General features: G+C 45.9%; 1 protein-coding gene across 1 annotated transcript in view; it reads left to right on the top strand.

Annotated features, from left to right (window-relative positions):
- smg6 (SMG6 nonsense mediated mRNA decay factor) overlaps positions 1-26,455 on the top strand; it is a 432,770-nt gene that overhangs the window by 233,592 nt on the left and 172,723 nt on the right. Inside the window, exon 11 of the mRNA XM_080210854.1 lies at positions 3,390-3,591. Coding sequence (XP_080066980.1) covers positions 3,390-3,591 — 202 coding nt within the window. The remainder of the gene's footprint in view (positions 1-3,389; positions 3,592-26,455) is intronic.

Genomic DNA, 26,455 nt, shown 5'->3' with positions numbered 1-26,455 from the left:
GCGTGTCACTATTTGGGGTGAGTCTCTGGGAGTGTGTCACTATTTGGGGTGAGTCTCTGGGAGTGTGTCACTATTTGGGGTGAGTCTCTGGGAGTGTGTCACTATTTGGGGTGAGTCTCTGGGAGTGTGTCACTATTTGGAGTGAGTCTCTGGGAGTGTGTCACTATTTGGGGTGAGTGTCTGGGAGTGTGTCACTATTTGGGGTGAGTCTGTGGGAGTGTGTCACTATTTGGGGTGAGTCTCTGGGAGTGTGTCACTATTTGGGGTGAGTCTGTGGGAGTGTGTCACTATTTGGAGTGAGTCTCTGGGAGTGTGTCACTATTTGGGGTGAGTCTCTGGGAGTGTGTCACTATTTGGGGTGAGTCTCTGGGAGTGTGTCACTATTTGGGGTGAGTCTCTGGGAGTGTGTCACTATTTGGGGTGAGTCTCTGGGAGTGTGTCACTATTTGGGGTGAGTCTCTGGGAGTGTGTCACTATTTGGGGTGAGTCTCTGGGAGTGTGTCACTATTTGGGGTGAGTCTGGGAGTGTGTCACTATTTGGAGTGAATCTCTGGGAGTGTGTCACTATTTGGAGTGAGTCTCTGGGAGTGTGTCACTATTTGGGGTGAGTCTGGGAGTGTGTCACTATTTGGGGCGAGTCTGGGAGTGTGTCACTATTTGGAGTGAATCTCTGGGAGTGTGTCACTATTTGGAGTGAGTCTCTGGGAGTGTGTCACTATTTGGGGTGAGACTCTGGGAGTGTGTCACTATTTGGGGTGAGACTCTGGGAGTGTGTCACTATTTGGGGTGAGTCTCTGGGAGTGTGTCACTATTTGGAGTGAATCTCTGGGAGTGTGTCACTATTTGGGGTGAGTCTCTGGGAGTGTGTCACTATTTGGGGTGAGTCTCTGGGAGTGTGTCACTATTTGGGGTGAGTCTCTGGGAGTGTGTCACTATTTGGGGTGAGACTCTGGGAGTGTGTCACTATTTGGAGTGAGTCTCTGGGAGTGTGTCACTATTTGGGGTGAGTCTCTGGGAGTGTGTCACTATTTGGGGTGAGTCTCTGGGAGTGTGTCTCTGTTTGGGGTGAGTCTCTGGGAGTGTGTCACTATTTGGGGTGAGTCTCTGGGAGTGTGTCACTATTTGGGGTGAGTGTCTGGGAGTGTGTCACTATTTGGGGTGAGTCTCTGGGAGTGTGTCACTATTTGAGGTGAGTCTCTGGGAGTGTGTCACTATTTGAGGTGAGTCTCTGGGAGTGTGTCACTATTTGGGGTGAGTGTCTGGGAGTGTGTCACTATTTGGGGTGAGTCTCTGGGAGTGTGTCACTATTTGGGGTGAGTCTGGGAGTGTGTCACTATTTGGAGTGAATCTCTGGGAGTGTGTCACTATTTGGAGTGAGTCTCTGGGAGTGTGTCACTATTTGGGGTGAGTCTGGGAGTGTGTCACTATTTGGGGTGAGTCTGGGAGTGTGTCACTATTTGGAGTGAATCTCTGGGAGTGTGTCACTATTTGGGGTGAGTCTCTGGGAGTGTGTCACTATTTGGAGTGAGTCTCTGGGAGTGTGTCACTATTTGGGGTGAGTCTCTGGGAGTGTGTCACTATTTGGGGTGAGTCTCTGGGAGTGTGTCTCTGTTTGGGGTGAGTCTCTGGGAGTGTGTCACTATTTGAGGTGAGTCTCTGGGAGTGTGTCACTATTTGAGGTGAGTCTCTGGGAGTGTGTCACTATTTGGGGTGAGTGTCTGGGAGTGTGTCACTATTTGGGGTGAGTCTCTGGGAGTGTGTCACTATTTGGGGTGAGTCTCTGGGAGTGTGTCACTATTTGGGGTGAGTCTCTGGGAGTGTGTCACTATTTGGGGTGAGACTCTGGGAGCGTGTCACTATTTGGGGTGAGTCTCTGGGAGTGTGTCACTATTTGGGGTGAGTCTCTGGGAGTGTGTCACTATTTGGGGTGAGACTCTGGGAGTGTGTCACTATTTGAGGTGAGTCTCTGGGAGTGTGTCACTATTTGAGGTGAGTCTCTGGGAGTGTGTCACTATTTGGGGTGAGTCTCTGGGAGTGTGTCACTATTTGGGGTGAGTCTCTGGGAGTGTGTCACTATTTGGGGTGAGACTCTGGGAGTGTGTCACTATTTGGGGTGAGTCTCTGGGAGTGTGTCACTATTTGGAGTGAATCTCTGGGAGTGTGTCTCTGTTTGGGGTGAGTCTCTGGGAGCGTGTCACTATTTGGGGTGAGTCTCTGGGAGTGTGTCACTATTTGGGGTGAGTCTCTGGGAGTGTGTCACTATTTGGGGTGAGTGTCTGGGAGTGTGTCACTATTTGGGGTGAGTCTCTGGGAGTGTGTCACTATTTGGGGTGAGTCTCTGGGAGTGTGTCACTATTTGGAGTGAATCTCTGGGAGTGTGTCACTATTTGGGGTGAGTCTCTGGGAGTGTGTCACTATTTGGAGTGAGTCTCTGGGAGTGTGTCACTATTTGGGGTGAGTGTCTGGGAGTGTGTCACTATTTGGGGTGAGTCTGTGGGAGTGTGTCACTATTTGGGGTGAGTCTGGGAGTGTGTCACTATTTGGGGTGAGTCTGGGAGTGTGTCACTATTTGGAGTGAATCTCTGGGAGTGTGTCACTATTTGGAGTGAGTCTCTGGGAGTGTGTCACTATTTGGAGTGAGTCTCTGGGAGTGTGTCACTATTTGGAGTGAGTCTCTGGGAGTGTGTCACTATTTGGAGTGAGTCTCTGGGAGTGTGTCACTATTTGGAGTGAGTCTCTGGGAGTGTGTCTCTGTTTGGAGTGAATCTCTGGGAGTGTGTCACTATTTGGGGTGAGACTCTGGGAGTGTGTCACTATTTGGGGTGAGTCTCTGGGAGTGTGTCACTATTTGAGTGTGTGTCAGTATATGTGGTGAGTCTTTACAGTGCTGAGTTACTGGGAATGTGTCACTGTTCCCAGCTAACATTGTGAACATGTTCGGTCTCCCAAGCTGTTTGCCACACTTACATTTGGAATGTACTGGGGTGAAGAACAGGACCAGCCATTGCTCCAAAGAGTGGGAGGGACAGCTGCATTCAGAGAGAAGTGAGTTTTGATGGAATTGCTCCATTTGCTCTGTCAGTGGGCAGAAAGGCATTTAGTGAATATTAACTAGTGCGCAAGTATTGATTGGAACGAGTGGATAGAAGCAGAGTCACAACACCTGCATCTGTTTCTTTTTCCTAATTGGGTAGTCGTTTGAGTCCAAAATCCGGAACTGTTCCTGCACTGACTTAATAAAAACATCATCTGTTTTTCTAGTTCCGAATGAATGTTTTATTATTAACAATGTCTTTACATCCTAAAGCACTTTGCTGAGCATCGCTTTCTTCTCCCCAGTGACCTAACCTTTGGATCTTGTTTTTTTCTGTTGAATTTCCTCTCCTCAGAATTGCCATCGATGTGTGGGCCATGCTGGCAGAGTTCTGCAACATTTTCACAGCTGTCAACCAGTCAGAGGTACCGCTGTACAAGGACCCGGATGAGGACCTCACCCTGCTTGTTCTGGAGGAGGACAAGATCCTCTCAGGCTTTGTTCCTCTCCTGGCTGCCCCTCAGGACCCGTGCTACGTGGAGACAGCCGCAGATAAGGTCAGCCGAGGGGCATGCTGTAAACTCTTGTTCCTGGGAAGGCTTTTTTTAAACAGAATGTGATGAAGTCAGTGAGGGTGTAAAGGGAAAACTGTGACCTCAACATCTGACATCTGCCCCTGCAGCACCAGTGTCACGAAAATCACCTCTTCCTGTAGCGTGTGCTCTGTGGCATGCTTTTGTATACACTTCTTTCCCTCCTTGTCTAAATAGCTTGTGTTGGCCACCTCTTCATTAATCCAAACGGAGGCTGTCAGGCCCTGTCACAGAACTCTGCACTGGGCACTCATCCAGCTAACTCAGGCTATAGCATAGTCCCAGAACTTGATTTCAGTTAGGCTGTGAACTGAACCCCAACCTTTCCTCTTATGTCCCACCTCCTAAAAAAAAAACCATGGCTGCATTTTATTCAATCAATTCAGCACTTCTTTTAACACACTTTCAAAATTAATGTAAAAAAATAAAAATACTAGAAAGGCAGGAAGTAAAAAGACTAGGAAGGCCCGAAACCTTGTCATGCACATTGACTTAGAGTGGTTGTAGATGGGTCTTTTTCTGCATGGAGGTCGGTCACCAGTGGAGTGCCCCAGGGATCTGTTCTGGAACCCTTGCTGTTTGTGATTTTTATAAATGACCTGGATGAAGAAGTGGAGGGATGGGTTGGTAAGTTTGCTGACGACACGAAGCTGGTGGTGTTGTGGATAGTTTGGAGAAATGTCAGAAGTTGCAGCGTGACATAGATAGGATGCAAGACTGGGCGGAGAAGTGGCAGATGGACTTCAACCCAGATAAATGTGTAGTGGTCCATTTTGGCAGGTCCAATGGGATGAAGGAGTATAATATCAAGGGTAAGACTCTTAGCAATGTAGAGGATCAGAAGGACCTTGGGGTCCAGATCCATAGGACTCCTAAATTGGTCTCGCAGGTAGAGGATGTGGTTAAGAAGGCGTATGGCACACTGGCCTTTATCAATTGAGGGATTGAATTTAGGAGTTGGGAGATAATGTTGCAGCTTTATAAGACCCTAGTCAGACCTCTCTTGGAGTACTGTGCTCAGTTCTGGTCACCTCATTCCAGGAAGGATGTGGAACCTATTGAAAAGGTGCAGAGGAGATTTACAAGGATGTTGCCTGGATTAGGTGGCATGCCTTATGAGGATAGGTTGAGGGAGCTCGGTCTTTTTTCCTTAGAGAGATGAAGGATGAGAGGTGACCTGATAGAAGTGTATAAGATGTTGAGAGGTATAGATCGGGTGGATTCTCAGAGACTTTTTCCAAGGGCTGAAATGGTCGCTTCGCGAGGACTCAGGTTTAAGGTGCTGGGGAGTAGGTACAGAGGAGATATCAGGGGTACGTTTTTCACTCAGAGGGTGGTGGGTGAGTGGAATCGGTTGCCGTCGGTGGTGGTGGAGGCAAATTCGATAGGGTCTTTCAAGAGATTTCTGGATGAGTACATGGGACATAATGGGATTGAGGGCTATAGGTAAGCCTAGTAGGTATGGATATCATCGGCGCAACTTGTGGGCCGAAGGGCCTGTTTGTGCTGTAGTTTTTCTATGTTCTATGACTATGTTAGTTGTGACATCTTGTTGATTTTTCAGCTAGCTGCAACTTGGGGTGGCACAATGGTTAGCACTGCTGCCTCAGCACCAGGGATCTGGATTCAATTCCCAGCTTGGGTCACTGTCTGTGTGGAGTTTGCATGTTCTCTCTGTGTCTGCATGGGTTTCCTCCAGATGCTCCGGTTTCCTCCCACAGTCCGAAAGACGTGCTGGTTAGGTGCATTTGCCATACTAAATTCTCCCTCAGTGTATCTGAACAGGCGTCGGAGTGTGTTTATCCACGGGCCCTCCATCTTCAAACTGGACAGACATTCATTTGTGTCACAAGCAGGGCAGTCTTTAAATCTTTGGAGAGCAGAGTTATAGATTCCAAGTGATAAATAGGAGGCCTTTTCATAAGAATAGAAAACACAGGAACTACACAGCAGACCAATCACGTTCTGTGAGAGAACAGACGTCATGAGAACATAGAATGGGACAATGGACAGATATATGCATATGAAACCTAATGGAGTGCAGCACGAGTGATACATTTTGCTAGGATGAATGAGAAACAACAATATCATCTCGAAGGTACAGTTTTATATCAGGTTTGGGACAGAGAGACCTGGGGCTATGTGCACACAAAACTTTGAAGGTGGCAAGACAAATTGAGAAAGCTGTTTTTGAAAAACTGGTGTGGAGCACAACAGCAAAGAAGTTGTGTTAAACTTTGATAAAACAATAGTTAGATCCCAACTAGAGTATTGTTCTAATGTGGGCACCACACTCCAGGAAGAATGTCAAGGCCTTTGAGAGGATGTGGAAGAGATTTACTAGAATGGTAAAAGGGATGAAGAACTTTGGTGATGTGGCGACACTAGAGAAACTGGGGTTGTTTTCATAGAGAGCTTGGCTAAGGGGAGAATTAATCAAGGTATTCAAAATTACAAAGTAAATGAGGACAAACTGTTTCTAGTGACAGAGAGTCAATCACCTGCAGACACTTTTAAAATAATTGACAAAAGAACCAAAGATGGCAAGGTGGGGGGAAAAAATCTGTTTCCACAGTGAGTTGTTGTGACCTGAAGTGTGCCACCCTCTGGGGGTAAGTTGAAAAGTTTGCAGAGCCGAGGGGAGAGATGGGAAGAAGAAATAAATGGTTCCTTACGAATGCCAACACAGACCTGGCATTATCATCCTATGAAGAGTGGTTTTCCAAAAGATGTAAAGGTATTGAATCCAAACAAAGGAGTGGGATTCACTTTATAAAGTGGTGTCTTCACTTTAGTTTAGGTCATGCATTGATAAAAATGTTTCTCTGAGGGTTGCTTTCATTCACAGGGTACATAAACTAACACTTTAAGAACACTCCCCCATAAGGAGCAGGAACTTCCTTTGATCTGACCAAATTTGGTAACTTCATTAAGTTGGTGTGTTGCTGAGGTCTGGCATTCTGACCCTGTGAGAAGTCTCACAGCACCAGGTTAAAGTCCAACAGGTTTATTTGGTAGCAAACGCCACTAGCTTTCGGAGGGTTGCTCCTTTGTCAGGTAAGTGGGAGTTCTATCCACAAACAGGGCATATAGAGACACAAACTCAATTTACAGAACAATGATTAGAATGCGAGTCTTTACAGTTAATCAAGTCTTAAAGGTACAGACAATGTGAATGGAGAGAGCATTAAGCACAGGTTAAAGAGATGTATATTGTCTCCAGACAGGGATAGTTAGTGAGATGTTGCAAGTCCAGGCAAGTCGTGGGGGTTACAGATAGCGTGACATGAACCCAAGATCCCGGTTGAGGCCATCCTTGTGTGTGCAGAACTTGGCTATCAGTCTCTGCTCAGTGACTCTGCGCTGTCGAGTGTCATGAATGGTGCCTTGGAGAACGTTTACTTGAAGATCAGAGTTAAATGCATGTGACCACTGAAGTGTTCCCCAACAGGAAGAGAACAGTCTTGCCTGGTGATTGTCGAACAGTGTTCATTCATCCATTGTTGTAGCATCTGCACGGTCTACCCAATGTACCATGCCTCAGGACATCCTTTCCTGCAATGTATCAGGTAAACAATATTGGCCGAGTTGCAAGAGTATGTACTACGTACATGGTGAATGGTGTTCTCATGTAAGATGATGGCATCAGTGTCGATGATCCGGCATGTCTTGCAGAGGTTACTGTGGCAGGGTTGTGTGGTGTCATGGTCACTGTTCTGAAGACTGGGTAGTTTGCTGCGGACAGTGGTCTGTTTGAGGTTGTGCGGTTGTTTGAAGGCAAGAGTGAGGATGTGGCGATGGCCTTGGCGAGATGTTCATCTTCATCAATGGCATGTTGAAGGCTCCGGAGGAGATGATGTAGCTTTTCCGCTCCAGGGAAGTACTGGACGACGAAGGGTACTCTGTCCACCGTGTCCCATCTTTGTCTTCTGTGGAGATCGGTTCAGTTTTTCGCTATGGCGCGTCAGAACTGTCGATCGATGAGTTGAGTGCCATATTCTGTTCTTATGACAGTATCTTTCAACGTCTGGAGGTGTCTCCCCCAGATCTTTCTCATCTGAGCAGATCCTGTGTATACAGAGGGCTTCTTCATAGGGGATGGCTTTTTTAACCTGTTTAGGGTGGAAGTTGGAGAAGTGGAGCATCATGAGGTTATCCATGGGCTTGCGGTACAGTGAGGTGCTGAGGTGACTGTCCTTAATGGAGTTGTGTGTGTCCAAGAGCGCAACCGATTCCGGAGAGTAGTCCATGGTGAGTCTGATGTGGGATGGAACTTGTTGATATCATCATATAGTTGTTTCAGTGATTGTTCACCATGAGTCCAAAGGAAGAAAATGTCATCGATGTATCTAGTGTATAGCATCGGTTGAAGGTCCTGTGTGGTGTAGAAGTCTTGTTCGAACCTGTGCATGAAGATGTTGGCATATTGAGGTGCGAATTTGGTCCCCACGGCTGTTCCGTGTGTCTAGATGAAGAACTGGTTGTTGAAGGTGAGGACATTGTGGTCCAGGATGAAGCGGATGAGTTGTAAAATTGCATCTGGAAACTGGCAGTTGTCAGTACTGAGGCAGTTGCAACAATGCCATCGTCGTGGGGGATGCTAGCATTGTGAGACTTCTTACTGTGTTTACCCCAGTCCAACGCCAGCATCTCTAAATCATTCTGACCCTGGTCAGTGTGCAGTATGCAGCATGAGTGTTGTAGAGGAGCTCGGTCAATGAGCAAGTACAATGCAGAATGTGAAGCCTGTGGGTTGGCTGGCACACACTCTTCTCACTCTAATCAAGAATGGTGCTTTGGTGCACAGGGCCGAATGTGACAGACTCAGCTTCCTTTGGGTGGCTCACACTGTGTGACACTGGTGGCCTGCACTATGATATCAGGTGGTGTAAACTATGCAAGCAGCCTTCTACAGGTAATTTATACTCCATTGGTGTAGCAGCAATACTAATTGTGTTTTGATATGCACTTCTCATTTAAATTACACTTACTTGATAGGCTCGTGGGTGGCTTAGCTACTGCAGACAATGAGTGTTACAGGTCTGAGTTTGATTCTCCATTGGTGCTGAAACACTGAGCTAGCGTGCGAGTGGAATGTTTCAATTAACCAGTTAAATCAGCCAGGAATCCTAATCACTGGCCGTGATTTTCTGGCCTCGTTCACCCCAAAACCGGAAAATCCTGCCCGAGGTGAACGGACTTTCCATGGTTCACCCCTCGCCCGCTCCGATTCCCGTGGTGGGCAAAAGGGGAAAATTCTCCCTACTGTCTTTCCTTTCTAGTTGTATGTTTTAATGTTTAATAAAAGTTTTATTATTTGACTAATTTGCAACAACACTGACCCTTTTCCTCATATGCATGTCATGTGAGGACAGGGCCCATCCCAACTGTGATTCCACCGTAATGGAACAGTACGCCAGCACTCACTCGCTACTTTAGTGAAGTGCCAAGGGCCAGTTGTACAATCAGAACCCGAGGAGGAGCCTGCACCTTCAATCAAGAGAGGAGAAAGGAAAGCTAACGGGAGAGAAAATAATATGCTGACCTTTCACTCTCAATAATAATCATCTTACAGTAAATATTCCAGAGCCTGTCTGGAGCGAGAACAAACCTTCAGAACAAAAAAATGTGTGTCAGCCCAGAGAAGTCAGTTATTTTGGCACAGATGTGATGTAGAACAAGACTGATACAAGTCTGGTGTGGACAGATCTCTGTGGGGAAAGTAAGCTGTTGATTTGTTGAGTTAATTATAATCTGTGTGTCATACCATCCTAATGAAGCATTGAGCCCTGTGGGTAAATGAGGGCAGTGAATCACAGTTCCATCAGGTTTGGTAGCGTTGAATCATAGGGCTTCCCTCCACCCCCACCACCCTTGAAACTGCCCTCTGTAAAATGTAAAAGTATACAGAAACTGAATTATCTCATCAAGCAGCAACAGAGCGTGAGTGCATTGCCACGCTTCAGAATGCCACTAACTGAACTTGGCGTGAATATGAAGTGTTGACCTTGAATGTTCTGATGTTTGTTTCCATTTAAAAAATTTCATCTTAGCTGAGGGAGTAATAGGGACCTAACTTCAGTACCTGGAATAAATCACCCAGACCATCAGTCCTGATTATAGTCCCGTGACCCTGGCTAGAAACGATGTGTGTGAGAGAGCTGAGACAAGGATGGGGTTTCTCAACATTGATGATTCTGTTGACACCCCCTGCCTGGGTTCACACATGAAGGAGCATGGTTAAACCAGTACCTGTGGACGGTACCACACTAAGAATTGGCAGCTTTAGAAGAAGAGAAGGCTGAAAATAAGTTGGCTGTGTGCTATATCTTCCAGTCTTGTAGAACCAGATTCCAAACCTTATTGTAAGTTCTGAAATGTGTTGAACTTTGCCCTACTCACAGAGGGAAACTTCAGTTTTTCAGAATCATTAACTTTTTTTCAAATTCTTACCCTGTCAGTCTCCAAAAATTGGTGTGTTTATTAGAAAACTGTGTATTGGATGTTATATGTTCCAAGACCAGGAGTGGCTCATTTACGCTGTGCACTGGAATTGCTTTGTACGTCACTGTATGAACAAATGGCCCTCGGAGCAGTGTCTCTCCTTTCTTTCCTGTCTGCTGATGCTTCCACGCCTTCAGCTGAAAGCAGCCTTGCCTTTGACATCTGTGTGGGAAACCTTGGCCAACAGGAAATATGTGAGTTGAGTGAATGATGGATTGCAGTACAGGTAGGCCATTCATACAGCAACGTATGAATGTGTCTGTGTCTGCTGCCATTGTTCAGTGTGAGGGCATCCCAAATCCCAGAAAGGAAAGTTGGCATGCCAGTTCTTAATTAGTTACTAGTGAGAAAAGAGATAAAACCTGGTGAGGAAAAGTATCAGTCTGATAAATTATTCAAATGATGAAATGTTTATTAAATTTTAAAACACCCAACAAGAAAGGCAACTGTAAAGAATAACATTTACAATTAACTACAACATGCAGTAAACTTGAATTGCACCACCCCAATCTAGTCTATCTCCTTTCCTAAACTCTTGAGAATATACCTTCCCCAAAACAACATCCCACAGGTTTTAACACTTAGCCAAATCCAGCAAATAGTCACCACATAAGACCTATGCCCTGTGTTTGGGAAGCCTTTCCTGTAATTGCAGAGCCTTTGGCGATGATCTTTGCATCATCAATGGAGACGGGTGAGGCTCTGGAGGATTGGAGGACTGTGGATGTGGTTCCTATTTTCAAGAAAGGGAACAGGGAAAGCACAGGAAGTTACCAACCGGTGAGTCCAACCTCAGTGGTTGGTAAGTTGATGGAGAGGATCCTGAGGGACAGGATTTATGAACATTTAGAGAAGTTTAGTATGATCAAAAGAAGGCAGCACGGCTTTGTCAAGGGCAGGTCGTGCCTTATGAGCCTAGTTGAGTTCTTTGAAAATGTGACTAAACACATTGACAAAGGAAGAGCGGTGGATGTGGTTTATATGGACTACAGCAAGGAATTCGATAAGATCCCCCATGCAAGACTTCTTGAGAAAGTGAGAGGGCATAGGATCCAAGGGGCTGTTGCCTTGTGGATCCAGAACTGGCTTGCCTGCAGAAGACAGAGAATGGTTGTAGATGGGTCTTTTTCTGCATGGAGGTCGGTCACCAGTGGAATGTCCCAGGGATTTGTTCTGGAACCCTTGCTGTTTGTAATTTTCATAAATGACCTGGATGAGGAAGTGGAGAGATGGGTTGGTAAATTTGCCGATGACACCAAGGTTGGTGGTGTTGTGGATAGTGTGGAGGGGTGTCTGAAGTTGCAGCGTGATATACATAGGATGCAAGACTGGGCGGAGAAGTGGCAGATGGACTTCAACCCGGATAAATGTGTAGTCGTCCATTTTTGCAGGTCCAATGGGATGAAGGAGTATAATATCAAGGGTAGGACTCTTAGCAGTATAGAGGATCAGAAGGACCTTGGGGTCTGGGTCCATAGGACTCTTAAATTGGCCTTGCAGGTGGAGGATGTGGTCAAAAAGGCATATGGTGTACTAACCTTCATTAATTGAGGGATTGAGTTTAGGAGTCGGGAGATAATGCTGCAGCTTTATAAGACCCTAGTCAGACCCCACTTGGAGTACTGTGCGCAGTTCTACATAAGAACATAAGAAATAGGAGCAGGAGTAGGCCATCTAGCCCTTCGAGCCTGCCCCGCCATTCAATAAGATCATGGCTGATCTGTCGTGGCTCAGTTCCACTTTCCCGCCCTCTCCCCATAACCCTTAATCCCTTCTCTTATCAAAAACCCATCAACCCGCTTCTTAAAAATATTTAGCGAGGCAGCCTCCACCACTTCAACGGGCAGAGAATTCCAGAGATTCACCACCCTTTGAGTGAAGAAGTTCCTCCTCAACTCCGTTCTAAACCGCCTCCCCTTTATCTTGAGGCTGTGCCCCCTAGTCCTACTGTCTTTTTTGAGCGGGAAGAGTCTCTCCACCTCTATCCTATCCATCCCATTCATCATCTTATACGTCTCAATGAGATCTCCCCTCATTCTTCTAAACTCTAATGAGTACAAGCCTAGTTTATTCAGCCTCTCCTCATAGCTCAATCCCCTCAACTCCGGTATCAGCCTAGTAAACCTCCTCTGCACTCCCTCCAGGGCCAAAATATCCTTGCGCAGGTGCGGCGCCCAAAACTGCACACAGTACTCCAGCTGCGGCCTCACCAATGCCCTATACAGCTGCAGCAAGACCTCCCTACTTTTATATTCAATCCCCCTCGCTATGAAGGCCAGCATCCCATTCGCCTTCCTGACCACCTGCTGCACCTGCAAGCTGGGTTTTATTACAAGAAAGATGTGGAAGCTATTGAAAGGTTGCAGAGGAGATTTACAAGGATGTTGCCTGGATTGGGTGGCATGCCTTATGAGGATAGATTGAGGGAGCTAGGTCTTTTCTCCCTGGAGAGACGAAGGATGAGAGGTGACCTGATTGAGGTTTATAAGATGTTGAGAGATATAGATCGGGTGGATTCTCAGAGGCTATTTCCCCTATTCCCGATGGCTGAAATGGTCACTATGAGAGGACACAGGTTTAAGGTGCTGTGTAGTAGGTACAGAGGAGATGTCAGGGGTAAGTTTTTCACCCAGAGGGTGGTGGGAGAGTGGAATCGGCTGCCGTCGGTGGTGGTGGAGGCGAACTCGTTGGGGCCTTTTAAGGGACTTCTGGATGAGTACATGGGATTTAATGGGATTGAGGGTTATAGATAGGCCTAGTAGGTCGGGATATGATCAGTGCAACTGTGGGCCGAAGGGCCTATTTGTGCTGTTGTTTTCTATGTCCTATGTAATTTCTGGGGTCTGAGAGAGACAGCTTCTTCTGCTTTCGGCACAACAGCTTGACTGTTGTTTGCAAACTGGGTGAAGTTCTGATATACTAAACCGCTAGACTTTACTTTGATGAAGAAACTATTGGTTTCACCCTGCTATTAGTCTAATCTACAACTCTCAAGTTCTCTGCAGCTGCAAGCCTACTTTTACAATTCCTTATTTTTCATTTCATTCCAACTTCCTAACACCATCAAAAAAATCATCAATTAATTTCCAGACTGATTATTGTGTCCCACAACTACATCATGAAGCCTTGACCACTACTGTACATGTGAACTGTATAATTTCACTGTGTGCATGGGAGTTTAAGCCTCTCGTTCAGAGCTTTGGAGACCGGTAGCACAGACCAGTCTATCACAACAGTTTTGAGAGTCGAAGATCTGTAAACCAAATATCCAGGAATTAGAAGTTGAAGGGTGTACATTCAGAAGGTGAGATTTATACATGCACACAAACGACTTGGAGCCTGATGTATACCTCCCTGACCTATCTTTATGGGCTATAAACATTGTCTTGTGTCAGTTAGTGGCAATCTCTGAGTTAGACAGTTCAGATTCAAGCCTCACTTCAGTATTTGAGCACATGACCATACTTGTCAATTGAGTGCAATACTGAGGGTAAGCTGCAGTAATAGAAGATATGTTAAGTAAAGGCAATGTCTGTCTGCTTTAGTGACGATGAAGAGATGCTGGCATTGGGACTGGGGTAAACACAGTAAGAAGTCTCACAAAACCAGGTTAAAGTCCAACAGTTTATTTGATAGGCCTCAGCCTCTTAATCTGCATAACAGGTTTGAGGTTCTTGCTTCCAAGTTGGACGAGAACGAGGCAGGTGAGGTTGGTGAGCAAGCTGCACACGGTACAGTGCTGCAGCAGGACATAGGCAAAGAGAAAAGGAAAAGGAACGTAGTAGTTATTGGGGATAGTGGGGTGAAGGGTATTGACACTGTCCTTTGTCACAATGACAAAGTGCACAGAAGGGTGTGTTGTCTGCCTGGTGCTCGGGTACGGGATGTCGCAGCTGGGCTGCAGAGGAACCTGGAGTGGGAGGGTGAGAATCCGGTCGTTGTGGTACATGTGGGTGCCGGCGACGTAAGCAAAATGCAGACTGAGGATCTGGGGAGGGAGTATGAAAAGCTGGGAATGGAATTAAAAAGTAGAACTGACAAGGTGGTTATCTCTGGGCTACTGCCTGAACCGTGTGCAGATGGGCGTAGGGTTGACAGGATTAAGGAAGTGAATGGGTGGCTCAAGGATTGGTGTGGGAGGAATGGGTTTGAATTTATGGGGCATTGGCACCAGTATTGGGGTAAGTGGGACCTGTTCGGGAGGGATGGGGTTGGTCTGAACCGTGCTGGGACCAGAGTGCTGGCGAATCGAGTAAAGAGGACTGTAGACAGGACTTTAAACTAATTATGGGGGGGGAGGGTGTGAGGGTAGGTGACCTTACGAGGTCTAAAGTTAAGGAGAGTGTACATGTAAGGGAAGAGGCCGAGGATGTCCCAATAATAGAGGGAGTAGGGGGCGTGAGTATAGTTGGTGGCGTTGCAGCAAATAGGGTCCAGGTGAAGGCTGGGATGAAAACACTTTATCTGAATGCATGAAGCATTCGGAATAAAGTGGATGAGCTGGTGGCGCAGATCGACACAAATGGATACGATCTGGTGGCCATTACAGAGACGTGGCTGCAGGGTGACAGGGACTGGGAGCTGAATGTACAGGGCTATCAAGTGTTTAGGAAGGATAGGCAGGAGGGAAAAGGGGGGGGCGTAGCTCTGCTGATTAAGGATAGCATCACGGTGGTAGCAAGGGATGATATTGGAGCCAAGGAACAGAGGGTGGAATCGTTGTGGGTGGAGATTAGGAACAGCAAAGGGAGGAAGACGCTGGTGGGTGTCGTCTATAGGCCCCCGAATAATGATCTGGAGATGGGGCGGGCTGTTAACGCGCAAATAAGTGCGGCGTGCAGGAATGGGACGGCCGTAGTTATAGGGGATTTCAATCTGCATATTGATTGGTCGACCCATGTTGGACGTGGGGGGCTCGAGGAAGAGTTCTTGGAATGCTACCGGGATAGTTTCCTCGAACAGTGTGTGTTGGAGCCGACGAGGGAGCGAGCTATCTTGGATCTGGTGCTATGTAATGAAGCGGGTAGAATTAGGGACCTTGTGGTGAAGGATCCTCTTGGGGAGAGTGATCATTGTATGGTGGAGTTTCTGGTGCAGATGGAGGAGGAGAAAGTGGGTTCCCGGACACGCGTCCTTTGTTTGAATAGAGGGAAATACGGTAGGATGAGAGAAGAATTGGCGAATATGGACTGGGAGAGCGCGTTGGAGGGAGGGTCTGTTAAGGAGCAGTGGAGGATCTTTAAGGAGATCTTTCTTGGTGCTCAACGGAAATTTATTCCGATGGTCAAAAAGGATAGTAGGAGGAGAGGTAATAAGCCGTGGATAACAAAGGAGGTGAAGGAAAGTGTTAAACTAAAAGCGGAGGAATTTAGAGTAGCTAAGAGTAGTGGGCGAGAAGAGGATTGGGAGAGGTTTAAATGTCAACAAAGATTGACAAAGAAGTTGATAAGGAAGGGTAGGAGAAACTATGAAGCTGGGCTAGCGCTTAATATAAAAAAGGATAGCAAGAGTTTTTATAAATACATAAAAAGGAAGAGGCTGGCTAGGGTGAATGTTGGTCCTTTAGAGGATGAGAAAGGGGACCTAGTGGTAGGGGATGGGGATATGGCTAAGGTATTGAATAACTTTTTTGGTTCTGTCTTCACGGAGGAGGACGTGAATAATTTGCCGGGTGTTAGCGATAGAAAGGTGGTAGGACTGGAGGGTCTTAATGACATTACTGTTACTAGAAAGGCGGTGCTCGACAGACTGGAGGGGCTGATTGTGGACAAGTCCCCAGGACCGGATGGAATGCATCCGAGGGTTCTGAAAGAAATGGCGGAGGTGATAGTGGATGCCTTGGTGGTTATTTTCCAAACGTCGCTGGATTCCGGGGAAGTGCCGGATGATTGGAAAACGGCTAATGTTACGCCGTTGTTTAAGAAGGGTGCCAGGCAAAAGGCGGGGAATTATAGGCCGGTTAGTTTAACGTCTGTGGTAGGTAAAATGTTAGAATCTGTCATTAAGGAGGAAATTGCGAGGCATCTTGAAGGGAATTGCTTGATAGAGCAGACGCAGCACAGTTTCATTAAAGGGAAGTCGTGTCTGACAAATTTACTGGAGTTCTATGAGGATGTGTCTAGGGCGGTGGATAGAGGAGAGCCGGTGGATGTGGTCTTTCTAGATTTTCAGAAAGCGTTTGACAAAGTGCCTCACAAGAGGTTATTGCAGAAGGTCGAGGGACATGGAGTTGGGGGTAGGGTGTTAGCGTGGATAGAGGATTGGTTGTCAAATAGGAGACAGAGAGTGGGGGTCAACGGGTGCTATTCGGATTGGCGGACGGTGACTAGTGGAGTGCCCCAGGGGTCGGTACTGGGGCCTCAGCTTTTTACCATTTATATAGATGATCTGGAGGAGGGAACCGAGTGTAGAGTGTCGAAATTTGCTGATGACACCAAGATTGGGGGAACGGCAAATTGTGCGGAGGGTGTGGAGAGTCTGCAGAAGGATCTAGATAGGCTGGGCGAATGGGCCAGGAAATGGCAAATGGAATTTAATGTTGGCAAGTGTGAGGTGGCCCACTTTGGTAGGAAGAATGGTAGGAAGGACTATTACTTACGAGGCGAAAAACTGCAGCAGGCGACGGTGCAGAGGGACCTCGGGGTCCTTGTGCATGAGTCGCAAAAACCCAGCTTGCAGGTGCAGCAGGTGGTCAGGAAGGCGAATGGGATGCTGGCCTTCATAGCGAAGGGGATTGAATATAAAAGTAGGGAGGTCTTGCTGCAGCTGTATAGGGCATTGGTGAGGCCGCAACTGGAGTACTGTGTGCATTTCTGGGCGCCGCACCTGCGCAAAGATATTTTGGCCTTGGAGGGAGTGCAGAGGAGGTTTACTAGGCTGATACCGGAGTTGAGGGGGTTGAGCTATGAGGAGAGGCTGAATAAACTGGGCTTGTACTCGTTAGAGTTTAGAAGAATGAGGGGAGATCTCATTGAGACGTATAAGATGATGAATGGGATGGATAGGATAGAGGTGGAAAGACTCTTCCCGCTCAAAAAAGACAATAGGACTAGGGGGCACAGCCTCAAGATAAAAGGGGGGCGGTTTAGAACGGAGTTGAGGAGGAACTTCTTCACTCAAAGGGTGGTGAATCTCTGGAATTCTCTGCCCGTTGAAGTGGTGGAGGCTGCCTCGCTAAATATTTTTAAGACGCGGGTTGATGGGTATTTGATAGGAGAGGGGATTAAGGGTTATGGGGAGAGGGCGGGAAAGTGGAACTGAGCAGCGACAGATCAGCCATGATCTTATTGAATGGCGGGGCAGGCTCGAAGGGCTGGATGGCCTACTCCTGCTCCTATGTTCTTATGTTCTTATGATAGTAAACCCACAAGCTTTCGGAAACAATGCTCCTTCGTCAGGTGTGTGGAAGGTTCTGATCAGAGAAGGACATATAAAGTCACATGCAGTTTACAGAATACTGATTAGAATGCAAGTCTTTACAGCTAACCTCTGTGGTTAAGGGTATTGACACTGTCTTTTGTCACAATGATAAGGAACACAGAAGGGTGTGTTGCCTGCCTGGTGCTCGGGTCCAGGATGTTACATCTAGGCTGCAGAGGAACCTGGAGTGGGAGGGTGAGAATCCGGTCGTTGTGGTACATATGGGTGCCAACGACATAGACAAAATGCGAACTGAGGATCTGGAGAGGGAGTATGAAAAGCTGGGAATGGAATTAAAAAGCAGAACCGACAAGGTGGTTATCTCTGGATTACTACCTGAACCGCGTGCAGATGGTCATAGGGTAGGTAGGATTAAAGAGGTGAATGGGTGGCTTAGGGATTGGTGTGGGAGGAATGGGTTTGAATTTATGGGGCATTGGCACCAGTATTGGCGCAGGTGGGACCTGTTCAGGTGGGATGGTGTTGGTGTGAACCATGCTGGGACCAGAGTCCTGGCGAATTGTATAAATAGGACTGTGGATAGGGCTTTAAACTAATTGGGGGGGGGGGGGGGGGGGGTGTGGTGGCGGGGGGGGGGGGGGGGGGGGCGTGGGGGGGGGGGTGGTGGGGGGGGGGGGGGGGGGGGGTGGGTGGGTGGGTGGGTGCGAGCGAGGGTGCGAGGGTAGGTGAAATTACAGGGTCCAAAGTAAAGGAGAGGGTACAGGTACGGCAAGAGGCCAAGAATGTCCCAATAATAAAGGGAGTAGGCGGCATGAGTAAGGTTGGTAGCGTTCCTTCAAATAGGGTCCAGGTGAAGGCTGGGATGAAGACACTTTATCTGAATGCACGAAGCATTCGGAATAAAGTGAATGAGCTGGTGGCGCAGATCAGCACAAATGGATATGATCTGGTGGCCATTACAGAGACGTGGTTGCAGAGTGACAGGGACTGGGAGCTGAATGTCCAGGGGTATCAAGTGTTTAGGAAGGATAGACGGGAGGAAAAAGTGGGGGGGGTAGCTCTGCTGATTAAGGATAGTATCAGGGTGGTAGTAAGGGAAGATATAGGCGCCAAAGAGCAGAACGTGGAATCGTTGTGGGTGGAGATTAGGAACAGCAAGGGGAGGAAGACGCTGGTGAGTGTCGTCTATAGGCCCCCAAATAATGACCTGGAGGTGGGGCGGGCTATAAACACGCAAATAAATGCGGCGTGCAGGAATGGAACGGCGATAACTATGGGGGATTTCAATCTACATATTGATTGGTCGACCCACGTTGGACGTGGTGGGCTTGAGGAAGAGTTCTTGGAATGCTGCCGGGATAGTTTCCTTGAACAGTGTGTGTTGGAGCCGACGAGGGAGCAAGCTATCTTAGATCTGGTGTTATGTAATGAGGCAGGTAGAATTAGGGACCTTGTGGTGAAGGATCCTCTTCGGAAGAGTGATCATTGTATGGTGGAGTTTCTGATGCAGATGGAGGAGGAGAAAGTAGCAACCCAGACCTGTGTCCTTTATTTCAACAGAGGGGAGTACGATAAGGTGAGAGAGGAATTGGCGAATGTAGATTGGGGGCGCAGATTGGGAGGTAGGTCTGTTGAGGAACAGTGGAGGATCTTTAAGGAGATCTTTCTTGGTGCTCAGCAGAAATTTATTCCGACGGTGAAAAAGGATCGTAGGAGGAGAGATAATCAGCCGTGGGTAACGAAGGAGATTAAGGAGAGTATTAAATTAAAAGCTGATGCGTTTAGAGTGGCTAAGAGTAGTGGGCGAGAAGAGGATTGGGAGAGGTTTAAATATCAACAAAGAATGACAAAGGAGTTGATAAAGAAAGGAAGGATAAACTATGAAGCTAGGCTAGCGCTAAATATAAAAAAGGATAGCAAGCGTTTTTATAAATATATAAAAAGGAGAAGGCTGGCTAGGGTGAATGTTGGACCCTTAGAGGATAAGCCTCTCCCCATAGCTCAACCCCCTCAACTTCGGTGGTGGAGGCTACCTCGCTGAATATATTTAAGTCACAGGTAGATAGATTTCTGATAGACAGGGGAATTAAGGGTTATGGGGAGAAAGCGGGAAAGTGGAACTGATCCACTTCAGATCAGCCATGATCTTATTGAATGGCGGGGCAGGCTCGAGGGGCTAGATGGCCTTCTCCTGCTCCTATTTCTTATGTTCTCAGCTAATGTTCTGGGGACCCCAGTTCAAATCCTGCCATGGCAGCTGGTGGAGTTTGAGTTCAATAAAAAATATCTGGAATTAAGAATCTACTGATGACCATAAAACCAATGTCAATTGTTGGAAAAACCCATTCGGTTCACTAATATCCTATCAGGAAGAAAATCTGTCACCCTTACCTGGCCTACATGTTTGACAAAGTCCTGCATGAGAGATTTTCGTGCAAGATTAAAGTGCATGGGATTGAGAAAGTGTTTTGAGATGGATAGAAAACTGGTTGGCAGAGGGGAAACAAAAAATAGGAATTAACGGGGTGCTTTTCAAATTGGCAGACAGTAACTAGGGGGGTGCCACAGGGATCGGTGCTGGGATCCCAGCTATTCACTATATATATTAATCATTTGGTTGAGGGAACAAAATATAATGTCTCAAAGTTTGCAGATCATACCAAGTTGGGTGGGAGGGTGAACTGTGATAACGATGCAAAGATCTTTCAGAAGATCTGGACAAGTTGGGTGAGTGGGCTAATCAATGGCAGATGCAGTATAATTTGGATAAATGTGAGGTTATTCACCTTGGAATCAAAAACAATGTCCTTGTGCACCAGTCACTGAAGGTAAGCATGCAGGTACAGCAGGCGGTAAAGAAGGCAAATGGTATGTTGGCCTTCATTGCAAGAGGTTTCGAGTACAGGAGCAGGGACGTGTTGCTACAAATATACAGGGCCTTGGTGAGGCCACACCTAGAGTATTGTGTGCAGTTTTGGTCTCCTCTTCTGAGGAAGGATGTTCTTGCTCTTGAGGGAGTGCAGTGAAGGTTTACCAGGCTGATTCTGGGGAAGGCAGGACTGATGTATGAGGAGGGATTGACTAGGTTAGGATTGTTTTCACTGGAGTTCAGATGAATGAGGGGAGATCTCATCGAGACTTATAAAATTCTAACAGGATTAGACAGGGTAAATGCAGGGAGGATATTCCCGATGGTCGGGAAGTCCAGAACCAGGAGTCACAATCTGAAGATTCAGGGTAGACCATTTAGGACAGAGGTGAGGAGACATTTCTTCACCCAAGAATGGTGACCCCATGGAATTCATTACCACAGGAAGTAGTTGATGCCAAAACACTCAAATGTATTCAAGAGGTGACTGGATATAGCACTTGGGATCAAAGGTTATGGGGAAAAATCAGGATTAAACTATTTATTGAGTGTGATGATCATCCATTATCGTGATGAATGGTGGAGCAGGCTCAAAGAGCCAAATGGCCTTCTCCTGCTCCTATCTTCTATGTTTCTATGTGACTCCAGGTCCACAAAAATGTGGTTCATTCTCAGTTGCCCTTGGGCAACTGGAGATGGGCAATAAATGCAGGCCAGCCAGTGACACCCTTGACTCATGAATGAAAAAAAGTACCAGTGGACGATCTATCCCAGTTTTCTCGTCAGATCCCTGGCATCAAAGTCACCGGCAATTTGATTCACCACATCACATTAACAAATGGCTGAAAAGAACTGGATACAGGAAAGGATTTGGGTACTGACATCAGCTCAGCTGTATTACTGAAGACGAGTGCTCTAGAATGTGCTGCGCTCCTGTTCTGGCCCAACAGCCCCAGTTCACCTACCACACTACCATCTACCCAACAGTGTGAAAAAGTGTCTGCGTTTGTACATGCTGTCCACAAAAAGCAGGACAAATGACTGCTCCAAAGGTGATGAAACTATTCTCAATCACCAGCAAGTGATAGAAGTGGGTCTAGGGAATTGGTTGGTGCAGAATGACAGCTACTTTCATCTCTCAAACCTGGCTTCAAATCCAATCTTGGCTGAAGAGATAAAAGGTCTGAGTTTTGGGAAATCTCAGTTGGGTTTCCAGTGGGCTTGAGTCCATCGTACATGTCTACCTCTAATTTGGTTTGAATTGGCAATGTCACACAGACAGATCTAGAGATAGATACGACTGTGGCATAGGGCAAAGCTAGATGTCCATTATCTTTTGCAATTCTGGTTTTGAAAATCACATTGGCGTCTTTGGGATAAAATTGGGAGGAGTGGGGAGGGCAAAGTTACTCAGGGAGAGTGAAGTGGTCCTTCTTTGCATTTCTGGACGAAAGGTCTTGTTTTTTTTTTCAAATTTCTACTTCAATGCAAAGCAACATTAATTGGTGATTCCTTATTGTCTGAGAGCATTCGGAGTATTGTGAGACTTGAGTAGCATGTCGATCAGGCCAGAACAGATGGATGGTATCAGTTAACCAGCTAGGTTTTTGTGATAGTCGTTTTCTAGTCTTAGCCAATGAATGACCAGATTTATTGAGAAATGAACTTGTGACCTACGGGTTGTTCCCATAATCAGTGGACCATTACTGATATGGGTGATCTCACTTTTTGATGTAGTGTATATAAGAGAATTGTACATTATGTGTTTGGATTTTTGCAGTCCAGCTGATTACATTAGCTATATGTGCCTTGCACCAACACAAAATGATTGGGTGTTCCTGAATTAAGGGATTTTGTCCTAAGTTTGGGAGTGGGACACTGCTTCAGAGTGGAGGAGACTTTGCTTCACATTTGATTGAACATCTCTGTCTTGGACAGTGCTTGATGCTGATACCAAGTGTATGAAATTGAGAGTTTCATTCCCAGGCACATTCTTCAGTTCAGTTGTAAAGTTGAAATTTAAACCGAGGTGTCTGTCTCATCTGCCGTGTCTGACAAACACTTGAGGCCTGTTCTAAACCAGTTCTACACACTCTTGTCCTATTCTCTGATCTAAGTTTGATTTTAATTTTGATTTGATTTATTGTTGTCACGTGTTAGTATATAGTGAAAAGTATCGTTTCTTGCACAGACAAAGCATACCATTCATAGAGAAGGAAAGGAGAGAGTGCAGAGGGGCAGTGTTGTTCAGATTTGCTGTCTCTATCCCATCAAATCTTTGACATAAAACTCATGCCTATTTCCATTCAAAGCTCGGTTAGTTGATGCACCATTCCCTATGCTACTTTATAAACTTCTCAAATGACATTCCTGTGGACTCCTGTGGCCCCTGGGGGAACTGTACCCCAGCCAGAGTTGACAACTAGAGAGGGAAAGAGAGAAAATGGGTGCAAGGGGCACATGTGTGTGGAAGAATTTGATATCCAAATCATGTGTTCCAAGTCAAAGTTTGACCTGGTGCAGGACTCCTCAAATATTTATTAGCGTGCGCAGTTTCTGCTCCACCTGGTCCTATGGCATGCAGTCAGGGTGCTGCCAGCGTTTGAATATTCCTCTTGACAGTCCAAGACACTACCATGTTGTGTTGTGTGACAGTGGTGAAATGTAAGATCAGTAAGAAGTCTGACAACACCAGGTTTAAGTCCAACTGATTTATTTAATAGTAAACTCACAAGCTTTCAAGGTTCCCCTCTTCATCAGCCTTACCATTGGTAAGGCTTTCTTTCCTGAGGAGACTCTGCTATAATTGGCTGAGGTCCAGTCAGCATTACTCCAGGCACTGCGGTGCAGGCAGTTCCTGCAGCAGGTGGGGCAGGAGTGAAAACCAACAATAAATGTAATTTAATACTGTAATCTTGAATAATTGCCTGAGAATATCCTAACAAAATAATATGCCACTGAGTGTTTAACCCTTAAAACCCAAGTACAGAGACCAAGGACATTGATGCCCTGCTGGCTGAGGGAGGTGAGTGTGGCGAGATGTCTTACAGTCATAGAGGTTTACAACGCGGAAACAGGCTCTTCGGCCCAACTTGTAAATGTCACCCTTTTTTTAAACCTCTAAGCTAATCCCATTGACTGCATTTGGCCCATATCCCTCTGTACCCATCTTACCATCTGTGTAAATTGATTAATGTTTTCTGGAGAGTGAGCTGTGTATTGTATCAGGAAATAGAACCATTGAATTTTACAGCACTGAAGGAATCCATTCGGCCCATCATGCTTGCTAACTCTATTAGAACAATGAAAACTAATCCCATTGCCCCATTTTCTCCCCAAAACAGTAACCCTCTGCTTAAAATAAATGTCTTTTTTTAGAAAAAGTGGGAATACTCCACAGGAGAGGGATTCCACTAGAAAGTTAAAAGTTTATTTACAAGTAAGGCTTCCATTAATACAGCAATGAAGTTACTGTGAAATTCCCCAGAAGGTGGGGAGGGGGAATGGTGTGTGATATTGTTGATTGCAGAGGGATCATGCTATGGCTTTTTCACAAACTGAAAGTGCCACTGTCATTTTGGCTGTTTGCTGTTTGCCACAGCTGGACTTGACAAAGACTTTTTGCTGCTGTTCTAAAAGTGGTGCTTGGACCTCTCAAATAGTTGGGTCCTGGACACTATCTGATTCATGTAAAGTTTGTCGCTGATGTGTTAACTTCAGGAGAGGTTTACCTCCCTCCAGTGAATATTGTATTTAGCAATGTCAATATATTGTAAGCAAGAGAATTCTAATGGCCCTGTACTGTAGAGTTCACCTCCTTACTTCCTACAGAGTCCAAAAACACTGCCCCAATCTGTTGCCAGGATTATCCTTAATTTGTTCGACATTGATTTAACTAAAGAACATTTGGATATAAAGTAACATTTTATTTTACTAGCTGTAGAGTGCTGGACTCTTAATTTAAATAAATATATCACAATGGTCTGAGGGCCTAAATGCTCATTTACATTTTAAAGCCTGGCCCTAACTCTGCTTCGTTTGATTCTGAAACCTTTTATATCCCAGATAAGTCAAAGCTATGAGAATCCTGGGGCTGTACCGAGATTCTCCTTCACTGAGTTCAGCGTTTTAATGTAGTATTAATGGTAATAAATACACTTTGGTTCAAAGGCCTGAAATGTTACAGCTGCAGAGCTGCATTTCTTTGCCAATTTGCAACCAGATCACATTTCCTGCCTGTCTTAATGGAACAATTGCTCAATCATATAGTTCTGGTTCTGACCATGGAACCATGGAAAGAGGAATCTATCTATGCAAAATCCATCTCATTGCCCTAACTTGCCAATTCCCACCCCAATGACTCTGTATCAGGCCTTGCACCCAATATTTCTTCAGTATTTTCTGAAAAGCTGTAGTGGCCATTGCGTTACCTACTCCCTATCACAAAACATTCCATAGCTCAACAGCCCTGTTGAGAGATGTCTCTTAACCTCTGTCCTCCCTTTCTGATCAATTTAAATGAATGACTCCTCATTACTGATCGTCATGCAGATGGATAGTCTTCCCCTTTCACACTGTCAAGTCCTTTAATATTTTTTGAAGCTTTATTAAATCTCTGTTTTCTCAGCTTTGATGAAGGTAAGGTAGGTAGCTCAACTCTCCTTCTGAGTATACCTGCCATTCCCTAGTATCATCCTGGTGAATCTATTCCGTGCACTCTTAATGACCTTTCTATAAAGGGGTGCCCAGAACTGCACTCACAATGCTAACTGAGGCCTAACCAAAGTTTGGTACAAATTCATCATGACTACTTTACTTTTTACCTGTTAAAACACTTAACATACTGTTGGTCTTTCTATGGTACCACGGAATAGAATGAACTTCTGGCAGCAATAGATATACAGCATCTCAAGTACATGAAAGACATTCAGAATTTTATACTATGCGTGCTGTTAGTCTATTTGGCAGCATTCAGACTGGAGAAAGATCTACAATTGGTATTTTTTCAGTGCCACATTGGTGACAGAGTAACTTGAATGCATCACTAAAATTCAGACACAGGTGTGTCTTGGGCTTAGATTTATCTGAAGCTTCCAGTTATGGCAGTGTTACTATCTGCTTTGTTGATGAAATAGCCCTATAAGTGACTTCAGGAGAAGTATGTGTCCAGTAGATGAGTTTATGAAGAGAGATGGAATTGAAGAATATGCTGTAGCTGGGTGGGGTTGGGTTCAGCAAAGGGAAATGCAGGAAATAGGGCTGGGGTAGGCCAGGTGGCCTGTCAAGCCTACTCCACCACTCACTATGATCATGGCTGATCTTGGGCTTCAATTCAGTTTTCCTGTCCCCTCCCCATATCCCTGAATTTCCTGAGAGACCAAAATTCTGTCTATCCCAGCCTTAAATATATTCAGTGATGGATCATCCACAACCCTGTGGAGCAGAGAATTCCAAAGATTCACAATCCTTTGAGTGAAGTAATTTCTTCTTATCTTAGTCCTAAATAATTGGCTCTTCATCCTGAAACTGTGACCCCGTGCTCTAAATTCCCCACAGTTGTGTGTCTACCCTGTCAAACCCCTTCAGAGTCTTGTATGTTTCAATGAGATCAGCTTTCACTATTTTAAACTCTCGAGAACATAGACCCAATTTCCTCAATCTCTTATCATAGGACAACCCCCTCATTCCAGGGACCAATTCAGTAACTTCCACTATACCATCTCCAGTGCAAGAATATCCTTCTGTGTGGAGACCAAATCTAAATAATATTCCAGATGTGGTTTCATCAAAATCCTATACAACTGTAGAAAGATATATGTATTCCTCTTCCTGTGCTGTAATCTATTCCTGGGCTGTAATTTTCTTTGTTCTTTTGGTCCCCGGAAGGGTAGGGGGTTTAAGTTCAGTCGGGCAGCATGGTCAGTGCAGGCTTGGAGGGCTGAAGGGCCTGTTCCTGTGCTATAATTTTCTTTGTTCTTTGTACTCCAATCCCCTTGCAATCCAACTTCCTAATTGCTTGCTGCGCCTGCGTACTACCTATTCTATCAGTTGTTTGAACAATGCTGAAATCTATAA

This window comes from Carcharhinus amblyrhynchos, chromosome 23 (assembly GCF_965287045.1).
Source record: "Carcharhinus amblyrhynchos chromosome 23, sCarAmb.v2.hapA, whole genome shotgun sequence".
NCBI classification, from domain to species: Eukaryota; Metazoa; Chordata; class Chondrichthyes; order Carcharhiniformes; family Carcharhinidae; genus Carcharhinus; species Carcharhinus amblyrhynchos.
The sequence above is the reverse complement of the archived record's forward strand: the minus strand, read 5'-3'. Positions and strand labels throughout refer to the sequence as shown.